The following is a 22,070-nucleotide window of genomic DNA, read 5'->3' on the forward strand; positions in this document are numbered from 1 at the left end:
ATTTCAATTGTAGAATCAGAGATGGACAGAGATGCCTGGAAAAGGCCGTGTTCTTGGAGGCTCAGGACTTGTATTCGTTTCCTGGCAGATTAGAGAATACAGTGGGAGGAAGGTTAAAACAAGGACTCATCTGCCAAACCATTGGAAGGAAGAGGGTCTAGGGAATTGTCAGGACCGGGGAATGGCTATTTTAAGCAAATAAAACAAGAGTCTGTTCACCTTCAGAGAGCCTTCTGGGGTCAGCCCAGTGGCACTTTCCAGAGGTAACTAGGTTGGTAGATTTATTCCTGTATTCCACTGGGGTAGACCTACATCTCTCACCCCTGTTCATCTCTGAAAGTTAGAATCAGCCACCAAATAACAACAGGTGAAATTTTAAAAAGTGACCTATCCTTTCTTATAGTTTGAAAAACATGACTAATGGGGAAAAAATCCCAAAGTGAAAAAGTTAGATTATATTCATTACATAAAAATAAGAAATATACAGACTCCAAAAATCAAAACTAAAAATATGATATAGTGGAGAAATATGCAAACAAATATGGCTGATATTGGTTTAATTCCTCTAATGTATAAAGAGCTTCTATAGTAAATAAGAAAAACTCTAGTCTCCCATAGTACGTAGACTATGAAATGATATGAAAGACAATTTAAAGAAGATATGTATGGTTAATAAATATGTAAACAAATTAAATTATTAATAATGAAAAAAGGCAAGTTAAATGAGGTAATAGTTGCATTAACAAAGATATTTGAAAGAACAACACTCAACTTTGCCAGGGATGCATTAAGATAGGTACGGTTATATACTGGGAGAAAGAATAGATTGATAAAACCTTCTGGAAAGTGAGTTGATGATATATGTCAAGAGATTTTTTTAAAAAAAACTTACATTTTATGATTCAGTAGTATTTTTTCTAGAAATTTCAGGAAGTAATCATTAAAATTATAATTTCAAGTCTATTTAGTGATATGCATAGAATGAAATCTTAGGTAAACAGAAAAGCAGAACACGGAACTTGCATAATGTATTCCTGATCAAGCATGCTAGTATATGTTAAAGAGTCATTTTCCCTTGATTATAACAAACTGTTTCACTTTTTCTGACACTGGGGTCACTATAATTTTGCACACATTTTCCATGTAATATTTTGTTGTTCCTAGTACATTATGATTAGGTCAATATACATCTTTAAGATGTGGCACATCTTTTAAGAAGGAGAGCATGGGGCATATGTATTCCAAATTAGTATCTATACATGATTTTTTCTCTTCTGCCTCCCTTTATTCATATGAAAGCCAAATAAATCTAATGGTGTTGGTTTCCACACTTACACCAGTTGAACAAAGGTAGACTTTCTAAAGTTCAAATCTATGTATTTTATGTTTAGAAACTTGAAATGGGACTTGCGCTTGTAGGAAGATCAAGTAAATATATGATTCTTCCCCTAAGGACAACCACAAAGTCTGGATTGTTACATATGAACAAACCTGAGAAGATTCAGAAAGGTCAAGACAGGAAGGCAGAGCAGCCGGGACCCCCAGGTCTGAGGAATGGTCCTGTGGGGGTTTTCTGGTTTCTTCCTGTCTTATGAATCTCAAGCTAGGACTAGGTTCTGGTGGAACCAAAACACCAGTGGAAATACAAAGGCGTGTACGTGCCCCAACAAAACCTGTTTTTTCCTCCCCAAATACCAGGAAAGAGACAAGACAGGAAAATTTCAGATAAATACTGCCCTCCTTTAGTCTAACACCACAGAGAGCTGAGACCCCATACACACCCATGCCCACAAAAGCCAAGAGGGGAGGCTAGACTGTCACCCTCTGCAGGTGCAGAGTTCTGACACCTTCTGGTGTTGGAAGGCCAAGTCAGGATCTGGGATTTTATCCTCGTCAGAAGGTAACAGTCCTTACCCTGTGGTCTGCAGAGATACCAGTAGGGAACCTGCCTTGAACCCAGCAAAAGTGACGCATGTTCACTGACGTGCAAAGGGGACTGTCCGAGGAGCCAGAATGCCCACCCCTCTCCTGCTGTGTGGAGGAGCCCACCCCCATCACCTGGGTGCTAACAGGATCAGATTGGGGAGCCTGGATTTCTGCTTCTGCCTGTCAGTGGTGACTCCTTTCCCTGCCTCAGCAGTGCCAGAGGAAGCCAGAGGCTTAAATAAGATCCAGAGTGTCCCAGGATAGTGTTAAAATGTATGCATTTCAGTGGAAAATCACTGATCATACCATGAACCAGGAAGCCCTCAAATGGAATAAAAATGACAACCGAGAGATACCAACACCAAGAGAGCAGAGAGAGTAATTTGAAAAATATTCACCTGAAACATAAAAGCATAGAAAATTTTCGCAAAAAAATAGAAAGTAAATTAATATAAAGGATGCATCTGGGGCTGGGGCTGGGGCTCAGCGGTAGTGCACTTGCCTGGCATGTGTGAAGCACTGGGTTCGATTCTCAGCACTGCATATAAATAAATAAAGTAAAGGTCTATCAACAACTAAAAAAGGTATTTAAAAAAATTTATATAAAGGTGAACCAGACAGGCATTTTAGAATGAAAAAAAAAACTAAATAAAAATTATCAGTGAGCCAGGTGCAGTGGCACCTGCCTATAATCCCAGCAACTCGGGGGGCTGAGGCAGGAGGATCACAAGGTCAGGGCCAGCCTCTCCTGGGTTCAATCCCCAGTGACCAAAAAACCCCCAAACAAACAACAACAACAAACTAAACCAAACCAAAACAGTGACAACGACAAAACCCCATCAGTGTATGCGCTCAGCAGCACAATGGAGAGGACCCAGGGAAGAACTGTGAACTGAATGACAGAGCAGTGAGCATCCCCAGATCTGCACAACACACAGGACCTGGGCTAGGAGGAAGGACGGAGCTTGAGCAACCTACGAATTAACAAAAGACCTAGCGCTGTGTCTTCAGAGTCCCAGAAGGAAATGAGAAAGAGCAGTGCTGAGAAAATGCTCAGAGACAATGGCCAAGAACTCCCCAAATGTGCAAGGGGCATAACCCACAGATTCAAAAAGCTGAGCAAACCCCATAAAAGATGAACTCAGAAGGCTGCGGGCTGTAGCTCAGTAGTAGATCACTTGCCTACCACGTGTGAGGTACTGGGGTCAATCCTCAGCACCACATAAAAATAAATAAATTAATTAATTAAAGTATCGTGTCCATCTACAACTAAAAAAAAAAGATATCCACATAACATATATCACAGTGAAACTTTAGGAAACTACAGGCACAGGAAAATGTTGCAGCAGAGGGAAAGGATTGGAACCACAGCAGATGCCTCATCAGAAATCCATGGAGGCCAGAGGAAGTGGCCTGACATTTTGCAAACACTAAAAAACCGTGACACCAGAATTCTACATTCAGTAAAAATGACATTTTAGAATGAGAAGGAAATCAAGACATTTTCAGATGAAGGAAAACTGAGCTTGTCACTAGAACACTTATCTCAAATGAATAGCCAAAGGAAGTTCCTTAAACAGAAAGGAAAAAGCAGAAGAAGTAAGCTTGGCTCATCAGGAAGGAAGAAACAACAAGGTAAGCAAAAAGACACACACACACAATAGATTTTCCTTCTTGAGTTCTCTAAATTATATTTGACAGTTGGAGAAAAAATTATGACACTGTCTGTTGTGGTTCTAACTGTAAATAGAGGAAGTATTTAAGACAAGCATAACCAGAAGAAGGTGATGGAATTTCACTTTAACTGGTGAAATGACCCAATTTTGTAGTGCTAATTTATGTATATGTAATGTTATACCTAGCATAACCACTAAAAAAATGCTATCCAGAGGTACACTCCTGGACACAATAATGCATCAAATGGAATTTAAAAAGATGTTCTTGTAAGCTAAAGGAAGGCAATAAAAATGAATCCAAGAAATGAAAAACAGAATACAAATTAAGAAGGGAAGATTTTATCCTTAACATATTAGTAATTACATTAAATGTAAATAGTCTAAATAATTTAGGTTAAAAAAAAAGGTTGGCAGAGTGAATTAAGAAACACAACCAATCTCTATGCTGCCTTTAAAACATTCACTTCAAATATAACAACAGAGGCAGGTTGAATGTAAAAGAATAGAAAATGATATTTTATTCAAAGATTAGCCAAAGTAAAAACAGGAGTGGCTCTATTTATTTCATGTAAAGTAGACTTCAGGGAAAGAAATTACCATAGACAAGGAAGGATATTGAATAATGATAAAAGACTCAATCCATCGAGGAAATGTAGCAATCCTAAATATGTCTGTAAAACATAACATTCTGCATTATATGAACAAAAACTAGTAGCACTGAAGGAAAACTAGACCAACCCACTTTTGTGTATCTGTATGGCTCTCAGGATGGAACCCAGGGTCTCATGTCTGTCAGGCAAGTGCTGTACCACTGAGCTGTGTCTTCAGCCCACCAACCCACATTTTAATAGACAATTTCAATATCCTCATTTGATAATTGATAGATAACTACATAGAAAGTCAGCAATCACATAGAAAAACTCAACAACATGATCAACCAATAAGATCTAATCAGCATCTATAGAACAGTTCATGCAACAAAAGCAGAGAACACATTCACTTCAAGTACCCTCCTGGAATCACCAAAATACAACATATCTTGTGCTCCATGTGTGTGTGTGTGTGTGTGTGTGTGTGTGTGTGTGATTTTATTTTGGTTTTTCAGTTACTGGCGATTGAACCCAGGGCCTCATGCATACCAGACAGGCACTCTACCACTGAGCTATATCCCTTTCCTTTCCCCAAGAGGGAAGTTTATAACAATGAATGCATGCAAACATTAGTAAAGAGGAAAAGTCTCACATCAATATCTAAGCTCCCAACTCAAGAACCTAGAAAAAGAAGAAAATAAACTGAAAGGAAGTAATAAATGAAATAATAAGGACTGAAATAATAAGGATGAGAGCAGAAATCATTGAGGTTGAAAATAGAGCAATAGAGAATAATATTAATAAAGCAAAGAGCTGGTTCTTTGAAGCAATAAATTAGATAATAGCAATACTGTCAGAATGGGGGGCATGTAGAGGGAGAGAGGAGACAACTTATTATCAGGAAATTAAAACAAAAAATTAAAAAATAATTATTATTAGGAGCCGGGTGCTGTGGCACATCTGTAATCCCAGCAGCTCAGGAGGCTGAGGCAGGAGGATTGCGAGTTCATAGCCAGCCTCAGCAAAAGTGATGTGCTAAGCAATTCAGTGAGACCCTGTCTCTAAGTAAAATACAAAATAGGGCAGGGGGTGTGGCTCAGTGGTATAGTACCCTTGAGTTCAATCCCCAGTACCAAAAAAACCCCAAAAAACAAAAGTTATTATCAGGAATGATCCAGGGGATTATTAAAGGCACTCAGAACATCAAAAGAATAATAAGGGAATGCTCAGAACAACTCTGTAAGCATAAATCTGAAATCTTAGAAGAAGTGTACTAATTCTTCAAAACCATAAAACACCATAACTCAGTGTGTAAAACAACTAGAATAACCCTATAACTACAAAAGAAATGAAGTCATAATAAAACTCCTAAATAAATAAATCTCCAGCATAGATGATTTCACTGTAAAATTCTACCATGCTCTTATTTATTTATTTGGTACTGGAGATTGATCCTGGGGGTGCTTAACCACTGAGTTATATCCCCAACCGCTTTTAAAATTATTTATTTTGAAACAGGATATCACTAAGTTGCTTAGGGCCTCGCTAAGTTGCTAAAGCTGGTTTTGAAATTGTGATCCTCCTGCCTCAGCCTCCCAAGCTGATGGGATTACAGGTGTGCACCACTACACCTGGCTTCTACCAAACATTTTTAAAAAAATAGCAACATTGAGAAAAGAGAAGAAGTAGGAACATAGTCCAGTTCATTTTATAAAGCTGGTCATATCATGATTCATGAACCAAATAAAGATAATATAATAAACAGAAATTACAGAACAATGTCTCTTATGAATGCAGACACAAAAATATTTTTTAAAATCAGAAAATAGAATTTAGCAATATAACAAAAGAATTATACATTATGATCAAGTGGGACTTATTCCAGGGCTGCAAAGTTTAATATTAAAGAATTAATCAAGATACCCTACCATATCAACAATCTAAAAAAGAATTCTATCAATTGATACTTAAAAGTCATTTGGAAACTTCAACATATTTCATGGTAAAAAAACTCATTTAAATAGAAGAGAGGAATACTTTCATTTTGATGAAGAGAATCTACAAAAAAATATATACAGCCAATATTATACTTTGGGGTGAAATACTGAGTGTTGTCCTCTAATATAAGGAATATGGCAAGTATATACACTCTTGCCAATACTATTCAACATATTGGTAAAAGTTGTAGCTGGTGCTCTAAGACAAGTAAAGGAAATTAAAAGCATATAGTTTTGGAAACAAGTAATAACACAGTACTTAGAATGATATGATTATTTACATAGAAAGTAATGTCATGTGTAACTAATGAAAACAAATAAAAAAATTGAAATAAAATGACCAATGTGATTCTGCAACCTGTACACTCAGAAAAATGAGAAATTATATCCCATCTGGTTCAAATGTATGATATGTCAAGGTCATTGTACTGTCCTGTGTAACTAATTAAAACAAATTTAAAAAAATTAAAGAAAAAAGAAAATTTCAAAATTTCTATTAAAAAGTCCTAGAACTAAGAAGTGAGTTCAGCAAGGTCAGAAGATACAAAATACACATACAAAGATCAATTTTATTTCTGTACACTACAGAAAACACATGGATACTGGGATTAAAATATAATACCATATACAGTCACGCACTGTTTAATAGGGGCCCAGTCTGAGAAATGTATCATTAAGCAATTTTGCCACTATGAAAATATCACAGCGTGTACTTATAAAAGCTAAGCTATGATATCACTAGGCGATGGAATCTTTTGGGATCACCATGAGATATGACCTAGACCTTATTATATGGTATTTGACTTAAAAATTGCTCATAAAATTGAAATACTTAGGTGCAAATTGAACCAAACACATGTGGGGTTTACATGCTGGCAACTACCAAAAAAGTCAAAAAAGACCTCAATAAATAGAGAAGTATCTCATGTTCGTGGATCTGAAGACCTTGCTGTTGCTTCTGGAGCCCCTGGCACTCGTTACCTTGAAATCTGGAGATGAGAAGGGGAGTGGGAGCACCAGCTAGCCTTCCAGCATCTCAGGACATCCTGGCTGTCAAGAACAGCCTCAAGCCAGGCAGAAGCATAGGGACAAGCACACACTCTAGAGTGCCTCATTATGTGGCCGTCATCTCCTGGTGCTCAGTATCGGTGAAGGGAGACCTGGAGATGTTGAGGTGCAGCCTTTGTTGCCTACCTCCCACTGCCCGCACTCAGGTCAGGATTGCTCTCTTTAGGATGGTAACAGGCTCTAGCCACCGACTGGGCACCCAGGATGCACCAGGCATTGCCCCTGCCATGGGACGTCAGAGAAAGAGGACACCAGCCCAGCGCCCCCAGGGTTGACCCTCTGGCTTCCTCACTCTCATGGCTGAGGTGCTCCTGCAAGATCCCTGATGGATGGCATCTCTGTCCATATGTAATTTTTTTTTAAGATGTGAAAATAACTCAACAGTGAAATCATTAGCCCACCCCAGGCAGCCTCAGCTATAATTTATGGCTCCGCGTCTCCCGCTGTTGTAATTTTGTATTCATTAGGACACAATTTTTTTTTTCAAGAAAAACTTCAAAGAATCACAGTTCTGTTGATTAACATTAGCCATTATGTCACTCACAGAAATTGCTAAGTCTGTAATTCTGAAAAGTAAAGTAATTTCTCTTGTGTGGGAACCAATTGAATGGCATTCAGGCCCCTCTCTGGGTTCAGCTGATGGCTCTAGAAAGAGCCTGCTGCTTCTGTGGGAGACTCTGACCACAGCACCTTCTTTGGCTGTGTTTTGCCCATCCTGTCTGCACCAGGAATTTGGGGAGAAGATCAGCTGGTGTTTTGGGGACCTAATGGGGCAGGTGTTGTCAGAGAGCTTTCCAGTACACAGGGGTATGGGGGCAGTACCCAGAGGGGTGTGTGGGTGTGCACTCGGTGCATGCACATGCGGCGCCTCTAACACACAGACAGCTTCTTCTCTGAGCCATTTTATTATCTTTAAGTTGTGGGATTTAAATTGAAGGACTTTTCTCTTCACCTCAAATCTCTTTACAGCAGTTTTAGTGAGGCAGAGTAAGTTAGTGGTTTGTTTGAGTTAAAGGGAAGAAAAAGACTGCTTTGGGAAAAATTTACAGAGGTTTTTCTTGATCAAGAATGAGTGGAATAGCGGATGATCTTAGAGCCTCAGGGGCCATGGTGCTGACTGTGGTGATAACATCTGCTGTGCCTCGGACACCTGCTACCTGTCAGCGTGGTGCCACCTCACTTAGCACACACTGATGATCAGCCCCAGTTTAGGGTTAAGGATCCTGAGGCTCAGAGAGTTCATGTAACTTGCCCAAGACAGTACACTGGCAGGTGCCAGAGCCTGGATGCAAACCAGACATGTCTGATCCCAAGCCTGGGCTTCTCACCACTCTGTCTTCTGCCTCCCCTCCTGGGCTGCCTGTGGGGACACAGCCACTTGGTCTCTGGATGTGCTCCCATGGGCAGCACAAGGCACCAGAACAGGACAAGAACAAACTCAGCAGCCAGACAGCCAGGTTGCTGGGGTGTTTGTTTTCAAGAGGTTTGAACCAAAACATGATGGATCAGACCCACTCTTGATTGTAGAGCTGAATCCTCAAAGAAGAACCTGGAACTGGCCAATCTCAGAAGCAGGGTCACCCTGCTGGTCCTCGCAGCCAGGATTATAAAGTCAGTCAGAAACAACCCGCTCAGAAGAAACGTGGCCCCAGTGTGCAGGTTTATTCTGCCGGGTGTTGTCTCCTGCCTGAAGGGCCTCTAGCATCTCCATTGGGGTCATCTCTCAGCTGGTGGGAGGAAGTGGCCTGACCTTGACCAGCTGTGATCTGCAGCCTGCTCCAGCCTGCCCTGCTCTTCCAGTGCTGGTGGGTGCGGAAGTCAGTCTTGGATAATGGAGGGTCAGTTGCTGCCAGACATTGGCCACAACTTCAGATCCATGGGTTTCTTTTTGGGGAGGATCTTTTGTTCCTGGGCTTTTGATCTGATGTGATCTTTGGGAAAGGAAAGAAAAGAGTGAATGGTGGGCAAAGAGGTGCCCTTGGGCCAGGACAGCGTGGTCTCCATGTCTGTGTTTGCAGCCTTGTGGTGACCACCCCGCTCTCTATGTAGGCTTTTGGACACCGACGTCACAGCAATGGACCCTCATTTCTTTCTGTATCTGAATTAGTCACATGTTAAAAAAAATTGTCACTGTTATTGATCTCATCATAATCATCTCTTCTAGTCTTTGCTGGCTTTATTATTGATAGACTGTTAGGGTTGGGAGAAAAAGTACTCAGAAGGAGTGAATGTTATTTGCTGGCATTTTGAGAACTCTCTTCTTTGGAATCAGTTTGCATGTTTAGTCACATCAAGACCACCATGAGAGCAGGGTTTATCTATATCCCCCCACACTCGCACACATGCATGGTTTTCACCTCCTCTACAGACAGACCCAGAGTTGCCCCCTGAAAGAGCGACAGCTACAGACTGGTAGGGATGGCCTGCTGAGCCTGATGTCTTAGTGCAGGATGGCTCAGAGCCCAATGGGCACATCCTGAAACACTGAGCCGTAAATGCACAAACACAAAAGCATCACTTTTGTGCGCACTATCCCTTTCACAATCCCAAGGTTGACCCCAAGGTAGGATGGATTGGGGTGACAAGTGATGGGGTTGAGAGTTGGGGTGTCTGGCTTCTACACATTTTTAATAATAAGAAGCCAGGAATTTTTACACCCTGACTGGCCATTTGGATCCAATCTGCTGGGTCCAGTCAGTGGCATTAAAGTGTCCTGCTTTGCAAAATATTTGCCCTTTGAGTTTCTATGTCCAGGAGTGCCTGAGAGGAGGAGGAGAAACAGAAAGAGATGAGTTGTGGCCTCATTGAGAGGTTGAAGCCTCTCTGTGGGGGCCAGTGGGGAAAGGGTTCAGGGGTCAGCCTGAGCCTTCAAGGTTCCCCTGAACCTAGTCTGCATCTGGGTCATTAGGAAGGGAAGGTGGCCGTAAAGAGGGTGGCCTGGGCCCAGGAAGGAGTTCAGCTTTTGTCAGAAGGGCTCAGCACCTTGACAGTGAAGGGGGATCCCAGGATTACCTGAGACCAGCCTGAGCACCTCAAGACGTCTCAGGGCCAAGGGCAGAGGCCACATGCCTCTCCTTCCACGTGACGGGATGCCGTTCGCAGCAGCCTGATGCAATGATGACGCAGAGCGGGAAACATGTGAAGCAATTATCTTTTTAGTAGGTCACTGGCTTCCTTTGGGAGAAGAGACCAGAGGGAAAGCTGGGAAGGCAGGCATTGCGGTCCCCCAGAGGCTGTGCCTACAGTAGCTGTCTTGGTGATTAACAGCCGTGTCACTTTCCACGAATGTTGCTTTAAGCAGCCGCGTTCAAAATTGAGTGGGAATGAAATAAAACAACCCAAAATAAATGCTTCCTCTATTCCTTAGGAGTTGCTGGAACCCAGAAATAGCTGTTTAAATCTGTAATTTTAAATGGCACCGTGCACAGCACTCTCTAAGCTCCGGATTTATTTTCGCGGAGATATCATTGCGTGTACAATGTCCTGTTTTTTGTTTTTAAAGACCATGAAAAAAATGAGCTAAGTGACTCTGGGCTCTTTCAGGAGTGGGTGCGGGGAATGTGTTGGGTACTGAAGTAAAAATTATGTTTACAGAGAAAAATATAGCCTTTACTGTATTTTAAAAGAAAAAATAGTAACCCAGTGGAGGAAAAGACCAGGAAGAATATTGTGTCCGTCTAGATCATAAACTGGAACAATAAAAACCTCTGGCAGGCAGTAATTGCTGGCCAGCTGCAGGAGTACAGCTGTGCCCAGGGCAGCATGCCAGGTGCTGGCAACCAGAGGATGGTCCTGGCTGGCATGGCACCCAGCTCAGCCAACGGGTCCTGAGAGCATCCACGAGAGGTGGCCGCAGAGTGGCAGGGCAGGTTCCTTCACAGGCCAGGCCCTCTGAGTCTTGAAGTCCTCTCTCTCTGCCGCCTCTGCTGCAGCCAGGCTGCCAGCTTGGGGACTGACAGTGGCAGTCACAGGGCTGAACCTCTGGCTGCATCTCCAGGTGGGAAAATGGTCATCAGCCTTTAATGTCCCATTTCCCCCTGGAGAAGCCAGACAGAGAGGCATAGAAACTACTCAGTGCTTTGGGGACTGGCAGCATCTTGGGCCAGAGGGAGGGAGGGAGGAGTGAGTGAGTGAGTGAGTGAGTGAGTGAGTGAGTTAGGTGCTGCTTTCTTCTGCCCATCACTTCTTTCCTTCTGGTCCCTGGCAAGAAAGCCAGCAGTGGGGTGGGCTGCTGGCATTAGGGGAGGCTCCTTTTCTGCCTTCATCCATCCCTGCCCTATACGCACGCTGGTATTTACCCAGCATGTCAGATTTTATTTATTCATTTTTTCAAAACATCTAGTAACATTTCAGGGGGAGGATGGGTGGTGGGAGGAGGGGTGGGCGTGGACTGTGAGAAGGCAGGATAGTCACCCTGCCCTCTTGCTTCCCATCTTTCCTGAGTGCTTACCCCCGTGCCTGAAGGTGAGCAGGTCTGCCGTCGGTGAGCTGTGTGTTTTAAAATGTGGGTTTGCTATTGTCGAGATACAGTGAGGTTACCAGTTCAGAAAAGGAGCGCTGTGGGGAAGACAGCTCTCTGCTCACACTTCAAGAGGAGGGGGCGCACCATGCCTCGCAGGGCCTCCTGGGGAGCTGAAGGACTCAGGGAAGAGAGGCCTGGGCCTTTATGGTGGTTCCTGCAGGGAGCAGTGGGCCAGGTGGGCCGAGCAGGGGAGGACCCCCCACTTTGGATCATGTTAGTGGGTTCTGAGGCCTAGGCTGCCTGCAGTTGCCTGGCACCTGGCCCTGGGTGATGAGGGCAGGGCCACAGTGGCTTCGTGTGGGAATCTTATAGAGGAGGTGGTTGGGTGTGGGCTCTGGGTTCCTGAGCTTGCGTTTGAGAGACGTGCCCATAGAGCATCATTTGCTACCTTCGGATTAGCTAGCTGTGACCCTTCCCAGGGTCAGCGAGGCCCCAGGCATGGAAGCATAGTGACCCAGGCTTCATTCAGGGCCGCATGGTACCAGTCTGAAAGGACAAGGTGCTGGGCCTCAGGGAAGGGGTCACAGATGGAAGCTCAGGGCGTTCTGAGGAGAAGCTGCTTTCTGCTTTGATTGGGTTGGTTGGGTTTGATTTTTGAAGGGGCATGTCAAGGAAGGGAGGAGAATCAGGAGTCTCAGTGTGGGGAGGGAACCCCAAATGAGTCCCTTTAGACATGTGGCAGTTAGAAGTGGGGCTCTCTGGGGCAGAGAGCCCTATTCAGACAGAGGCCTGGGATGGAGAGAGCACATGGAGGGTCTTGTGGGAAGAGCAGTGTCTCAAGGAAGGCTGGGTGGGTTCCTGGGTTTGATGCCACCTGACTGGTCAGAGCCATTTTGCTCCCTCAGGAACCCCCAGTGAACTTGTGGCCTGAGGAAAGCCTATGGCTGGCTACATCATTGTCACAACATAACTCACAGGTCAGGATGCCAAAGCAAATTACTTTACATGAAAAAAAGAAACCCATCCTGTGTTTCAAGAAAGGTTGGAAACTCAGATTCCTTGGAAATCTCCTGACTTCTGTGAAGCTACCTGGGAACTCAGCAGAAGTATAGCGCGGCTCCTCCCTGTCAGCACGATACGAGCCACGCAAGGCCTGCCTTGTGGCCCCTCTGTGGGGGAAGTCTCTTTCTGCTCTGTCACCCCAGTGGAAGTGCAGGGGTTGAAGAGAAATGGGAACCTGACAAGGTCCACCTGCAAGGTCCAGGGCGGGTCCAGGTCCTGCAACGACTGGACAAGGCTCGTTGTTAGAGAAGTACCCGTTTATTGAGGAACAGCTTTGCACATTTATAGAGCTGGGGGCGGTTCAACAGAGCAGGGTATTGGCACGGGGCACTTTCTGATTGGTGGGTAAGGATCATGAGGGTCAGCAGGGCTCACCATTGGGTGGCACAGCAGGGCTCACCATTGGGTGGCACAGCAGGCAGGTGAGGCCTGGCATCTGAAGACCTTCCCTGAGGTCTTGAGTGGGACACTGTGCCGTGCTTCATCTGCATTTCTTCATTCTCAAGGTTCATTCATTCCTCCTTTTGTCTGCTATTGAGTGCCTACTGTGTGCCATGCCAAAGCAGGTTTCACAGGCAGAAACTGAAAATTTGGTGGATGCTATTTAAAATTGTATGTTTGAAATGATTTTTAAGCAAATCCAAACCTAAAAGGTGTGATGATTAATCACTTCTTTTGCTGTCTCCATGTGATTAGAGTGCCCTGAAATGATCTTTTGGCTGCACACAGGAAATACTGGTGATTGACAGAGGGTGGGAGATTAGGCCATGTTCAAGGCTCTTGAGGCACATGCCACCTTGCCTGAGTCTTCTCTGTATCCTGGGCTGTGAGCTCAGTGGCTGGTACTTGACTACCTAGACCCTAATAGATGCTAACCCCTAGTACACTGCTGGACATGATAGATGCCAGCCCCTAGTATTCTGCTGGACACAGAGCAGATACATAGATGTCCCCTGATAAAACTTTAGACACATCATTGATAAAGCCATGTATAATCATAGCATTTAAAAGTAAAAGTTCAGACAGTGAAGAAAAATGTAATTTGTAAAATGACTGTATCAGACCGTTCCAGCTTCCGTAACAAAACAATAGACATGTATCTCTGGTTGTGGAGGTTGGAAGCCTGAGATCAGATCTGGTGTCTTGGTTATGTTTCTCTTTCTGGCTTCTGGATGGTGCCTTCTTGCTCTGTCCTGATATGACCTTCCCTCAGTGCATAAGTGAGAAAGAGAGAGCACTCCTCCTCCTCTTCATATAAGGCCACCGATCCTATTGGATTAGCACCACACCCCATGACTTCATTTAACCTTAATTACCTCCTAAAAATCCTATCTCCAAATAGTCACTTGGGGGTTAGGGCTTCAACATATGAATTTTGTGGGGACCCAAATTCAGTCCACAGCAATAACCTAGTATTATGATGGCACCATTATTGGATCTGTGATTTTTGTCTCTTTTCTGGTCTCACCGTGATCCAGAACCAGCTGAGAGCTTTCCTTATGGCCTGTCCAGCCTCTCATTTGGAGCCACGCCCTGCCGTGGTTGGGCGTATGCAGGGACAGAGGGAAGGACATGGACCGGGGGCAGGGTGGGGTGGTATTCCTGGGACAGTCATCTGTGGGTGGTTAGATTGTGGAAAACAATCATGTGCTCACAGTGTTTGCCAGCGGCTGCCCAGTGCATGCTTGCCATTTTGTCCTCACCACCTCCCTCCCCGGGACATGGCCTGTTGTTACTTCTAGATGCCTTCCCTGTGAGAGACATTAGGGTGCCTTTGTTTTGATTACAAATAAAGATGATATCAAAATATAAAATTATGTTTAAGAAAGCCTTTATGAAATAGAAAATTTTTAGAAAAAAAAATGGTCTTTCCCTTTTCTTTTTGAGTGATTGATAGATATCCCCAGTCTAAGGGTGTCTGCAGCACAGGTATGCTCTGGGCATTTGACAGTGGGCACTGGGTATGTGTGTGTGCTCATGTGTGTATATGTGCATGTATTGTGTCAAATGTCATTCTTTAAGAAATCAACATCAGCAAGACATGGTGGTGCACGCCTGTAATTCCAGCAGCTCAGGAGGCTGAGGCAGGAGCATTGCAAGTTCAAAGCCAGCCTCAGCAGTTTAGCCAGGTCCTAACCAACTCAGCGAGACCCTGTCTCTAAATAAAATATAAAAAAGGGCTGGGATGTGGTTCAGTGTTTGAGTACCCCTGGGTTCAATCCCTGGTAAACACACACACACACACACACACACACACACTCAACATTAAACTCTGAACTGCTTGAAGTCGGAATGCTGCCAGACTCAGGACCATAGAGCACTGGCCTGCATGGGCAAAGGGAGACTGTGCAGCAGGCCTTGGCTCTTTGCCCGAAGTCTGCAGCTTCAGGCTTCTGCAAGGCTTGTCCCTGGCCATTGCCTGTGGGGACCATCCCAAGCCATCTTGTGTGCTGCTCTGAGGAGAGCTTTGGTCCCCTGGACACAGCTGCCTCAGAGTGCAATGCAGCCTCTGTCCTCAAGGCACAACGGACTCGCAGCGGATGTGGAGGGGCCTTTGTACATAGGCCTGCAGGGGAGGTGCTGAGGCACTGGGAATAATGACCCACCGTGAAACTGACGGGAGCATGGGGTTAACGTCACCCTCTGTTGAGGATGCCCTTTTGAAATATGTTCTGGGGTATGGCTCCTAGCCCATTAATGATACCACAAACATGGGAAAGCTGGATAATTAATGATCACAGGGCACGTGGAACTGCAAAATGTCATGTAAATGCTAAGGATAAAAATTACTGTGTATTAGATACATTCCTTTAAAATATTCCATGGTGGGAAGATTAATTCTCGAAGAGTCCAAGAGTTCCACCAGGCTTCCTTCAGAGTCTTGGGTGTCTTATTATTTGAACCCCTTTGAAGGAGACCCAGGTTTCTGTATTACGCACTGCTTGAAAACAAAGGTGGGGAAGCAGATTTAGCTCTGGACATGAATTTGCCCACCCCATTTTGATAAAAATTTGTCAATTGATTTTCTCTAGCCGGAGGCAGTTTGGGCCCAAAGCCAAGGAAGAGGTGAGGATCATCGAGCACTAAACACAGACGCTCCGGCTGATGCCTCACCTGGCCACAGTGCTGGCCTTGACCTTTACCAGCAGGTGAGATGGCCCTGGGGTTGATTCTGTCCAGGCAAATGGGAGGCCCTGGTATTAATAAGCACTAAAACGAGAGGCAGACACTGGGGTCATTTCCTAACCACGAGCCGGAAGGAGCCTGTGGTGCAAATCTGATGCCCAGGGTAAAGGTGGGGGAGGTGGGGGGAACAGCGGGGCATAGTGGCGCTGCCTGTAATACCAGCAGCTCAGGAGGATGAGGCAGGAGGATCACAAGTTCAAAGTCAGCCTCATACACTTAGTGAGGCCCTAAGCAATTTGGTGAGACCTTGTTTCAAAATAAAAAATAAAATGGGCTGTAGATATGGCTCAGTGGTTAAGCACCCCTGGATTCAATCCCCAGTAACAAAAATAACAATTAAATAGATAAATAAAATAAAAAATAAAAGGGAAAAACAACTGTCAGTTATCTATCAGACAAATGGAATCCAAGTGAATTTGAGAAAACCCAAACCAATGCTTCTTGCCAGTTTCTAAACATAACAGACTTGAACAGTTAAAATAGCTCTATGTTCTGATAAAAGTTCTAAATCAACAGTCAAGTTTTCTAAAGTAGGTCAAGGTGTGTGTGTTGGGGTGGGGGCGGAGAGGCGGGGTACCTAGGACAAGGGCAGCGATGGTGCCTTCAGAGTGCAGGGGAATTCACATTTCACCCCAGGCTCCCCCCAGGAGCTTCTCAGCAGCTCCTCCTCAGAGCTGGGACGCTGCGGGGTGTCTGTGTGAGTATTGTCACTCCTGCACTGAAGGCTAGGAAATTCAGGCTCTGCCTAGGATCTCAGGGCCCAGGAGTAGGTGGACTGGGAACAGGTCTCCAAACCTGGGTCCTTCCTCCTGTGTTCCTCTTCTCTACATTTGCAATGCCACGCTAGTCGTACTGTGGATCACTTAGAGTTGGCATGTGTTTGAAATTTACACACTGAGGAGTGACAGGTCCTGGGGTCTATAAGGTGGTGAAGGGAGGGACCTGCCACATCCACGTGCTGCTTACTGGAGGGGTGAGGATGGGGGGCTGCCCTCTGTTCCTGCTGCACAAGGCTGGAGCAGATGCCAGCCCTGCAGGGTGTCCCAACAGCGAATCCTACAGACCCAGCTTCAGGCAGCAACAGGAAGGTGGAGCCACGCTATCTGGAAAAAATTTAAATTACTTGCATCCAACATCTGTTATTTAAAATATTTGGAGAGTTTTTGAAATTTGCATATAGTAAAATACATGGTTTTTAGTGTATAGTTCAGTAAGTTTTGATAAAAATACATATTCATGTAGCAAACATTTCAGTGTCACAAATAACAACCTTTGTTGCAAATATGCCACAATGGAACCCATTATTCTATATAATAAAAATGCATTTGGGCTGGGGATGTGGCTCAAGCGGTAGCGCGCTCGCCTGGCATGTGTGCGGCCTGGGTTTGATCCTCAGCACCACATACAAAAAATAAAAATGTTATGTCCACTGCAAAACTAAAAAATAAATATTAAAATTCTCTCTCTCTCTCTCTCTCTCTCTCTCTTTAAAAAAATGCATTAATAAAAAGAAATTATGATACACACAGTGGAATATTACCGAGCCATAAAGAATGAAATTAGCCAGGCATGGTGGTGCATGCCTATAATTCCAGCATCTTGGGGGACTGAGGCAGGAGGATCGAGAGTTCAAAGCCAGCCTTAGCAATGTAGAAAGGCCCTAAGCAACATAGTGAGGCCCTGTCTCTAAAAAAATATAAAAAGGACTAGGAATGTGGCTCAGTGGTTGAGCATCCCTGTGTGCAATTCCCAGTACCAAAAGAAGGAAGAGGAGGAAGTGGAAGTGGGGGGGGGAAGAGGGGAGAAGGAGAAGGAGAAGGGGGAGAGGGGAGGGGGAGGGGAAGGAGGACGAGGAGGTGGGGGAGGAGGAGATGATGATCATCCTGTCACTTGCAGGCAAAGGGATAGAACTGGAGGATATCATATTAAGCTAAATAAACCAGACACAGAAAGACAAATATCACGTGTTCTCTCTCATATGGGAACCTAAAAAAAAGTTGATGTCAAAGTAGGATCGTGAATATGAGGGACTGGGAAGGGTTCCGGGGAAGGTGGGAGGAGGATGGAAGAAGGGTCAGAAGGATACTGACACTGCAGGCTGCATGCACGCAAATATCACAGTGAATCCCATTAATGTGCAAAATTAATATGCATTAATAAAAATAGATATAAATAGAAAAGCATCAACATTTCCCTGGGAAAGCTCCTCAGGCCCCTCACAGCCAGCTCCCACCTCACCACCAGCAGAGACAGCCAGCCTCCTTCCTTCCTTCCTTCCTTCCTTCCTTCCTTCCTTCCTTCCTTCCTTCCTTTCTTTCTTTTTTTTTGGTGGTGGTGGGGTACTGGGGATTGAACTCAGGGGCAATCGGCCACTGAGCCACATCCCGGCCCTATTTTGTATTTTATTTAGAGACAGGGTCTCACTGTGTTGCTTAGTGCCTTGCTTTTGCCGAGGCAAGACAAACAGCTTTCAGATTGCTCTCCCCCTAGCTTGGTTTGCCTCCTCTTGCACGGCAGTTAAGTGGAATCATATACCATATGCGTTTCCTTCAACGTATCGTTTTGGTGTTCCTCAATGTTCTTGATGGTTGGTTAATTTTTATTACTGAATAGGAACATTAAATGAACAAACCCCAACTGGCTTATCTATTCTCCCCCTGATAGACCTGGGAGTGGCTTCCAGGATTTTTATCGAGGATGAATAAGACACAGTGAATACTCTTGCACAAGTTTTTCATTTTTCTAAGGGTAAATACCTAGAGAGGACTTTCTGGGCAACTGGATAAGTATATGTCCAACATTCTAAGAAATTACTAGTTTTTCAGAGAGGTAGTACACATTTCTGGTCTTTTACCCATTTCTAAATTGGGTTGTTGATGAACATGTAAGTTTTTCATATATCCAGCATTTGAGTTTCCAGTACAAATTTTCTAATAAATTTATTCAAATTGTTGCTTTTTAAAATTTAATTTCCAATTGTTTGTGGACAGTGTATTAAAATACAAACAATTTTATATATTAACCTTATATCCTATATTCTAACTAAATTCACTTATTAGATTCAGCAGTTTCTTTGTGGACTCTAGGATTTTCTACATACACAATACATACGTAGGAATAAAGAGTTTCCTTCTTCCTGCCACTACTGATGCCTTTGAGTTTCTCCCTGCCTTAGTGGCCTGGCTAGCCCCACACACTGCACTGAAGAGCCATGGTGAGGGCAGACGAGCCTCCCCTGGCTGGGCTTGATCCCGGGGCTGCAGGCAGTATTTCTCCATCAGTAGTGAGTGCTCACTGCAGGAGGTTTTTAGATGCCCTTTAGTAGATGGAGCAATCCCCCTTCTAGTTGGATGAACATTTCGATCATGAATCTTGACAGCAGAATTTGTAAAAACAAAATGAAACAAAAAAACCAACCTGACTTGCCTTGACATTGGGTTCTGTGGGTCTTCCGACTTTGCTCTTTTGCAGAACTGTTTTGCCTATTACAGTGCTTTTTGCCTTCACTTCTTGAGTGGTTTATTTATTTCACCTAACTGTTGAATGTATGGCCAGAGTGCTGGGTGGCATTTTCCCGGTCATCTTTTTACCATCTGTGGGGTCAGTAGTGACTTTCCCTCTTTCAGTCCTGATACTTTGTGTCCCCTCCCTCATCAGTTTGGATAGAGGTTTATTGATCTTGTTGGTTTTTCAGTATTGAAGTGATTGTCGTTTGTCTGGTTTAAATTTAATTGATACCTACTCCAGTCTTTATGAGTTCCCTTCTGCTTGCTGTAACTTTGCTCCCTCCCTCCCTGCCCCACCCCCCGCCCTGTGAAAGTTTACATTACTGTGTTGAGACCTTTCTTCTTGCCTAATATAATCATTTAAGACTAAAACTTCCCTCTAAGCATTGCAGCTGCAGCCTGTTTTGATACATTGTGTTTTCATTTAGTTAAAAATAGTTAAAAATTTTCCTTGAAACCTCCCCTTTGACCCATGGATTATTTAGAAGTGCTTTCATAGTCCAAGAACATCCTTGGTATGAGCTCTGTTCTTTGAAATTTATGGCGCTGTGTATATTTGTGGTGTGTGTGTGTGTGTGTGTGTGTGTGTGTGTGTAAAGTGTTCCACGTACACTTGAGAACAATGTGTGTTCTGTGGTCAAGAGAAGCATCTCGTTGCATCTGCCAGGTCCAGCTGGTGAACTGGGCTCTGCAGATTGGACATCCTTTCCGATTTTCTGCCCACTTGTTCTCGGTGAGTGAGAAGGCAGCTGACATTGCCAACCAGGGTAAACTTGCCTGTTTCTCCTTTCAGTTTTACCAGTTTTAACTCCAATTATTTTGGAGGTTGTTTTAAAAAAGAAGTTCTAGGTGCATGCACATGTAGGATTGTCATTCCTTCTTGGAATATTGACTGTTTGTCCTGATGTGATTTCTTTCTTCAGCCCCCAAAACATTCTTTGTCCTGAGGTCCGTTTTTGCATACAGCGTAGCCGCCCAGGGCTCTGGTTTAATGTGTTCGGGCACTTTTTTCTTTACACTGTAGTTTAGCCAACCCTGTTTTTAAAGCAGTTTTCTTGTTAACAGCATATAATTGGGTCTTGCTTTTTTATCCAATTTGTCAATCTCCAGCTTTTGACTGGTGTGTTTAGACCAATTGTACCTAAAGTGATTACTGATATGTTTGGATTCAAGTCTGTCCTACTATAATTGATGCTTATTTTTTCCATCTGTGTTTTTTATTTTAATTTTCTGCCTGCTCTTGGGCGAACAGAACGTTGTTTATTATTCCATTGTGTCATTTTTATTGACATATTATTTACACTTTTTAAAAAGCATATTTTTAATTGTTGGCCCAGGATTTACAATATACATCTTTAATGAATCAGAGGCCATCTTCAAAAAACAGACGAATTCTGTTGAGTAGGGCCCTTAAACAATGTATTCCCAAATCTCCTCCCGTCCTTCGTGTCATTGTTACCCCAGAACACATTGTTCCCCTTGGACACCCTACACACTCTCAGTATGCTGCTGTTCTTTTTCTTTTAGATAATGGTGTCTTAAAGCAATTAAAACTAAGGGAAATTTTATTTTATTTTATTTCTTTCTTATTCCACTTCCAACACTGTTACTTCCTTTGCGTAGACAAAGGTTCTAACTGATATTTGGTTTGCCTTTTGACATTTCTGTTAGCTTCTGACACAACTGTCAACTGCCATGAATCCCTCCACTTATGTTTTTTGAGATGTCTGTTTCTCCTTCCCTCCATCCCTCCATTCTTTCCTCTCTTCTTCCTCTTTCTTTCTGTTGTTGAAGGACATGGCCAATGACATAGGATTCTGGGCTGACTGTCTTCCTTGAGCACTTTAAAGCCTCCACTCTCCTCCTCCTTGATTCCTTGGTCCCTATGAGAACAGCCATCTTTCTTCTAGCTGTTTCCTTAGATGTAAATTTTCTTCCCACTCAAGCTGCTTTTAAGATTTTTCTTTTTTTTTTTTAATTTTTAAAGTTTGCTTATGATGGTATAGGTGTGGGGTTTTTTTTGTGTGTGTGTGTCTATAATGTTTGATGTTTGTTGAGCACTCTGAACTGGAGAGTTGAAATTTTCATAAAATTTAGACATTTTTTCTCCATTATTTCATTAAAATTTTTCTCCCCATTTCTTTCTTTTGGGTATGAGAGCATGCAAATGCTAAACTGCCTCGTACTGCCCCACAGCTTACTGGAATTACATTCTTGTTTTTCTGTCTCTCTTTTTAAAATCTCTCTCTCTATGCATTAATTTGGACAATGTTCATGTCTCTCTCCTCGGGTTCTCTCTTCCTTCCTTATGCAATGTCCAATCTATTAAAATGTGTTCGTCACCCTTTGGAATTCAGTTCTCCAAGCCTTCCTGTAGACTTCGCTGTGTGACAACTCTATAGGAAAATGATTTTACTTCATGCATTTTTTAGTGATATTATCACTGGAGAAAAAAACCTCTGGTATCCTCCTGTATCCGAACCCTGTGACATTTCTTCTGACCCCCACTCCATCTGAAGTTGTCATTAACTCTGGACAAGGCCTGCCTATTCCCCTGTACCCCTTTGACCTCACCCTCCCAGCTCTGCTTCATCTGA

The 22,070-nt window shown here is 43.6% G+C and overlaps 1 protein-coding gene across 1 annotated transcript in view; it reads left to right on the forward strand.

Moving 5' to 3' along the window:
• Positions 1-22,070, forward strand: part of Acoxl (acyl-CoA oxidase like) — a 335,479-nt gene that overhangs the window by 132,092 nt on the left and 181,317 nt on the right. The window contains 1 exon segment of the mRNA XM_048810372.1: positions 15,814-15,930. Within this exon segment, the coding sequence (XP_048666329.1) occupies positions 15,814-15,930 (117 nt within the window).

This window comes from Marmota marmota, unplaced genomic scaffold (assembly GCF_001458135.2).
Source record: "Marmota marmota marmota unplaced genomic scaffold, marMar, whole genome shotgun sequence".
NCBI lineage: Eukaryota > Metazoa > Chordata > Mammalia > Rodentia > Sciuridae > Marmota > Marmota marmota.